At 37.3% G+C, this 2138-nt stretch overlaps 1 protein-coding gene across 1 annotated transcript in view; it reads left to right on the top strand.

The window, feature by feature from the left end:
- The window catches only part of LOC122805277 (putative methyltransferase DDB_G0268948), a 171733-nt gene extending 170132 nt beyond the window's left edge, over positions 1-1601 (top strand). Inside the window, exon 6 of the mRNA XM_044075365.1 lies at positions 1511-1601. Coding sequence (XP_043931300.1) covers positions 1511-1601 — 91 coding nt within the window. The remainder of the gene's footprint in view (positions 1-1510) is intronic.
- Positions 1602-2138: the final 537 nt, after the last annotated feature.

The following is a 2138-nucleotide window of genomic DNA, read 5'->3' as shown; positions in this document are numbered from 1 at the left end:
ACACACACACACACACACACACACACACTCACATGAGCATATGTTGATTCGAAATGCACAAGCATCAAAGCACAGATGATCAGTGCTGACATTTTAAAAATCAACATACTGAAAAACTGAAGAAATAATGAAAAAAGAGAGACTACAAACACAAACCAACATTGTCACCGTGACAACCGTGTCTAAACTGATCACCAAAACTCCACCACATATTCAAACACAGTTTATCTTAATAGTGCTCTTGCACCTGAGGAAGATGAGGACACAGGTAAAATTGAAGAAGAATGGCAGCTCCTCAAAGCTGCATGTGTGAAGATTATAGAACAAATACATGGTGAAAGCATGTATGAAAACAGGACATAAGGAAAGGGGTGGTGAAATGCAGAAGATCAGGAAGTTATCAAAAGAAAGAAAGAATGCAGGAAAAAGTGGGAGGTAGAAAAACATTGTCCAGGCTAAGAAGAGGTACTGATCAGCAAACAAACAAGCTAAGAGGCAGTCACAATACTAAAGGACAAGACGACAGAAGCACTCTACCAGCTTCAGGAATGTGACGATGAAAGAGAAAGAAGAGCCCATCCTAGAAGAAGTAAAATCAGCATTATGGAAAATGAACTCAGGGAAAGCAAGGGCCTCAGATGAGGTCTCAGCAGATATGATCAAGATGGTGGGTGCATTAAGGAAGAGGCAGCTCTTGTGGACACACACAGTGGTATAAAGTAAATGGAGTATTCCAGAAGACTGGCGAATAATCATCCTAGTGCCAGTGTGCAAGATAAAAGGGGACGCTAACAACTGTGGGCAATATAGAGGTATCAAACTCCTGCTGCACTACATGAAAGTTCTGGAGAGAGTGACTGATAAATAAGCAGAAGAGTAGAAAGTAAGATTTGAGATGAGCAGTTTAGATTCAGATCAGGATGCAGCATGACCCACCCAGTGCTTGCAATGAGACAGATTGTGGAGAAGAAGCTGGAGATGAGGAAAGAGTCCAAATGGGCAATCCCAGACTTGGAGAAAACATATGACAAGGTTCCAAGAAAGCTGACTTGGGCAGTCCTGTGTGGTCCAAAAGTCCAAAAAAAATCTAGCCCCCATGCCTGTTCCCGATATATCACCCCATCCCACCCTCAGCCCTTAAGTGAAGAGCAAAAAAAGGATTTCAGCTTCATAACAGAGCAAATAACATTTGTACCAATTGGCTTCCTACTTTCTAAACTGATCCACACACCCCTGAGCTCTTCAGTGCTGTTTTATAATTTCTACTAACTACATCTGTTAACTGATTAAAAACATATATCTACTCACAGGGAATTTATTTTATGTTCCCTTGTGTTATTGCATTGAGTTACTTTTGAAATAATACACTTTATGTCTGTTTTAAAGTATTTTTTTTTTTTGCTAGTGATGTTAGAATTTTTTTTTATTTGTTATTCAGCAGATTATGGTATGGACATTATATGGCTTTTTTCAGTTCTGACCTCTGTGTTTTTTTTTAAATTTTGTCTAGGCTACTGGAAACAATGGGAGTGTCATCTAATCAAACTCAAGTGGAACTGAAGCAACGATACTTCTGTGTTCTAGCCTGCAAGTCAAAGTGAGCAACTGGATCCTGCCTAGTTCATCAAGATACAGTGAGAAAAACTGTACTGCTGAAAACAAAATCCAAGCTGCAACACAGCTTCTTGCCTCTGTTGAATGTACACATCATGAAATGTTTACAGAAGAAAGAAAGAGAAAATATTTTCTGCAAACCAAATCCAAAAAATGATTTAACCTCTGTACTAGCAAATATTTTCAATAAGATTATAATCCTTTAACTGATTATTAAGGGTAACTTGTCCTGCCAAGAAATATTTTTCCCTCCTAAATTGCTCAACGTATTTTCTTAAATTTACACAGACGTACTGGACTATGTCTGTATAAAGTATGCTTAGGCCATGACCCTAGTTTCAAAGATATTTGAATTTTAATGAAAGAATTAAATGAACAAAAAGAAATATTTAATATAAGTTTTATGCCTCATTTAGAAATGCATAGCTTTTTGGACCTGGTGAGTGCAATTTTTTTTTTGGTTTTGCATATTGATGCATAACTTTTAGGATCTTGTGTTATGATAATAATACAAATTTATGTTT

Source organism: Protopterus annectens, chromosome 6.part1 (genome assembly GCF_019279795.1).
Source record: "Protopterus annectens isolate FY-2018-M chromosome 6.part1, PAN1.0, whole genome shotgun sequence".
NCBI lineage: Eukaryota > Metazoa > Chordata > Ceratodontiformes > Protopteridae > Protopterus > Protopterus annectens.
The sequence above is the reverse complement of the archived record's forward strand: the minus strand, read 5'-3'. Positions and strand labels throughout refer to the sequence as shown.